The 2606-nt window shown below is 37.3% G+C and overlaps 1 protein-coding gene across 1 annotated transcript; it reads left to right on the forward strand.

Annotated features, from left to right (window-relative positions):
• Positions 1-782: 782 nt before the first annotated feature.
• On the forward strand, positions 783-1808 carry LOC132277477 (uncharacterized). Its single transcript, XM_059779330.1, has one exon. It carries the CDS (start codon positions 944-946, stop codon positions 1505-1507), a length of 564 nt encoding a protein of 187 aa, XP_059635313.1. The 5' UTR covers positions 783-943; the 3' UTR covers positions 1508-1808.
• The last annotated feature ends 798 nt before the right edge of the window (positions 1809-2606 follow it).

Below are 2606 nucleotides of genomic sequence, written 5' to 3' on the forward strand. Positions count from 1 at the left end.
TCTAAATTGTCCTTGAATGGAGTCTTTAAGGTCAACAAAGTGCACTAATTACAGAACACTGTTTTGTCTTTTAGTAAGGATAAATTTGGAACTTCACTCTTATCAATACAATAAAAAAATTATTAAAACTCCACTACCATAAAAAATTGAATTTCCCATGCAGGACATATATTTTGGGACTAGTAAATTTTGGTACATTTCAATAAATTTTGACAGCTTTGTTTCCCACATTCACCAAAGTGAGTAAAAAATGACTTAGGATTCAAGTGTAATTTTAATTTTATTTTAAGGTTAAATTTCGTATTATAAAAAATACATTAGCCTTTCCTTCATTTCCTCTCAATTTTGAAAGAATAGCAAAAGTTACCTTGTAAATTTTACTCTCTCCTTCCAAAACACTTCATTACCTTTTATTTCAACCTTTTATTTAAAGCACAATTTTTTATTCCCTTCTGTTACCTTCGTTTTTTTTTTTTCTCTCTCTCATTTCCATTCTACCAAATTGGGCCTTAATGTCATTGGTGTTAGTTCCGGAGCTACTGTTCGTAAAATTTCAACGCTGCAATCTTTCTCGAACCATCTCTCTCTAGGACCCTAGTGCATCGACACCAAAATTTGACAAATGTCCCTTTTAAATAATAAGTGTCAATTTTTTTAATATTAAACTACAAATAGTAGCAAATACACGTGTCGCATATTTAATATTCTTTGAATTCAAAAGTGGAGGTCAATTCATGAATTGCATATTTGCATACGACCTTCCCCACCCAAGAATCTTTTCACACCTTCCTCTCCCTTTTAAACCAAGTAACCACCTCGTTTCCTCTCCTCCAATTACACACTTCTCTCTCTCGATAGCCTTCACATTTCTTCCATTCACAGCTCTCTCTCTCTCTCTCTAAAACAGCATCATCAAAGAAAAAATAGGTCGGTCATCAAAGAAATGGGTAGCTGTTTCTCATCCGGTAGAAGTCATCACTCAGATGGTGAGCAGCTCACTGCTATTGTCATACCAGTCAATGGCGATCTGCGAGAATACACAGTTCCGGTGACGGTCTCCGACGTCCTCCTCCTCACAGAAACATCCTCCTCCTTCCTCTGCAACTCGGATCAACTCTACCAGGATGACTATGTCCCGGCCTTGGATCCACTATGTGAACTCCAAGCCGGTCAGATCTATTTCGAGCTCCCCACAAGTAAGCTCCAGTACCGCCTGTCCGCCTCCGACATGGCGACTCTGGCTGTCAAGGCCAGCGCCGCCCTCCAACAAAGCTTCGGCTCCAAGAAGGGCAACAAGAAAGCTCGGATTTCTCCACTACTTGTTGAAATGAATTCTTATAATCCGGACAGTGACAAGCTCAAGGAGAATAGCATGGCTAGGGTTCCGAGATCGGGTTCTGTAAGAAATCTGCAGCGATATTCGTCAAGAAGAGCTAAGTTGGCGGTTCGTTCCTTCAGGATCACGTTGACCACTATTTACGAAGGCACCGTCCAACAATTCTTCTGATTAGCTAATGCTTATAACAATAATTCATTGGAGGAAGAAAAGCTCGATCAGCACCAAAAGGCTTGGAAAAGAAAAAGGAAATTTACAAATAGTGTGTGTAACTATTCCTCTGATTCAACTATTTTGAAACTGCAGCTTCTGAATTTTTATTTTTATTTGGTTCAATTGATACATATATATTCGATCTTCATGTAAAAAAAATGTATACGTAGAGATCGGATTGATTGAGTGTGTATTTTTTTCCCGCCTCGATTGAGATGACACAAAAAGTATCAGTAATGACAAATTGGGTTTTCACGTATGTTTGTAATTTGCTCATCAATCCTTTTATATACGAATAGTGATGCAGAATCGCAAAGTTGTAAAGGATTATATATTATCATGATATTATCTTATTTAATCATATTATTATAATATTGTGTCTCATTCACATCAAATTAGTGGGAATCAAATAATCAAATTTATTCCATTCTAAGATTAATTATCATTTTTATTTTTAGATATATATGTATGTAATCTAGTAAATTTAAGTTAGATACGGAGGCAGTCCAGCTGCCCCTTGAATTTTTATACATTATACATATATAAAGTTGGACAAAATGGTCCCCAGTTAGAAAAATTTTTAATTTTATTTATTTATTTTAGTTAACACCAGGAACTCCCCTAGGCAGGACTCCTTTAGGACTCACCCTAGGGTACAAACCTGGGGTGCAGAGTCTCGCCCCAAGAATATACCGGGTAAGTCGGGAGTAATAATGGGATTGGCAGAGATCGAACACGGGCTTAGTGTGAGCCAGTGCCAAGCACCTACCAACTGAGCCAAGCCCCGGGGGGCAAAAAAAAAATGTTAATTTTGCCTCCACCTTGTTCATTCTTTTCATTTATATTGCTTAAATATACAATATGAATTCGTGGAAGGCCCCCTTTCTCAACCGATAGAGTAAAGTTTGGGAAATATCCATGGGCGTAGTTCCCAAGTGGTTCCTAAGGAATTATTTGCAATTAGGAGAAATCGATTATGATATTTAATACTTCATGAGGCATGTATCAGGCTCCAATTTTTCCCAACTAGGCCAACAAGGTTATAGATTTTCATTTT

Source organism: Cornus florida, unplaced genomic scaffold (assembly GCF_030987335.1).
Source record: "Cornus florida cultivar Cherokee Brave unplaced genomic scaffold, ASM3098733v1 CherokeeBrave_3.0.0_Hap2_Chr10, whole genome shotgun sequence".
NCBI lineage: Eukaryota > Viridiplantae > Streptophyta > Magnoliopsida > Cornales > Cornaceae > Cornus > Cornus florida.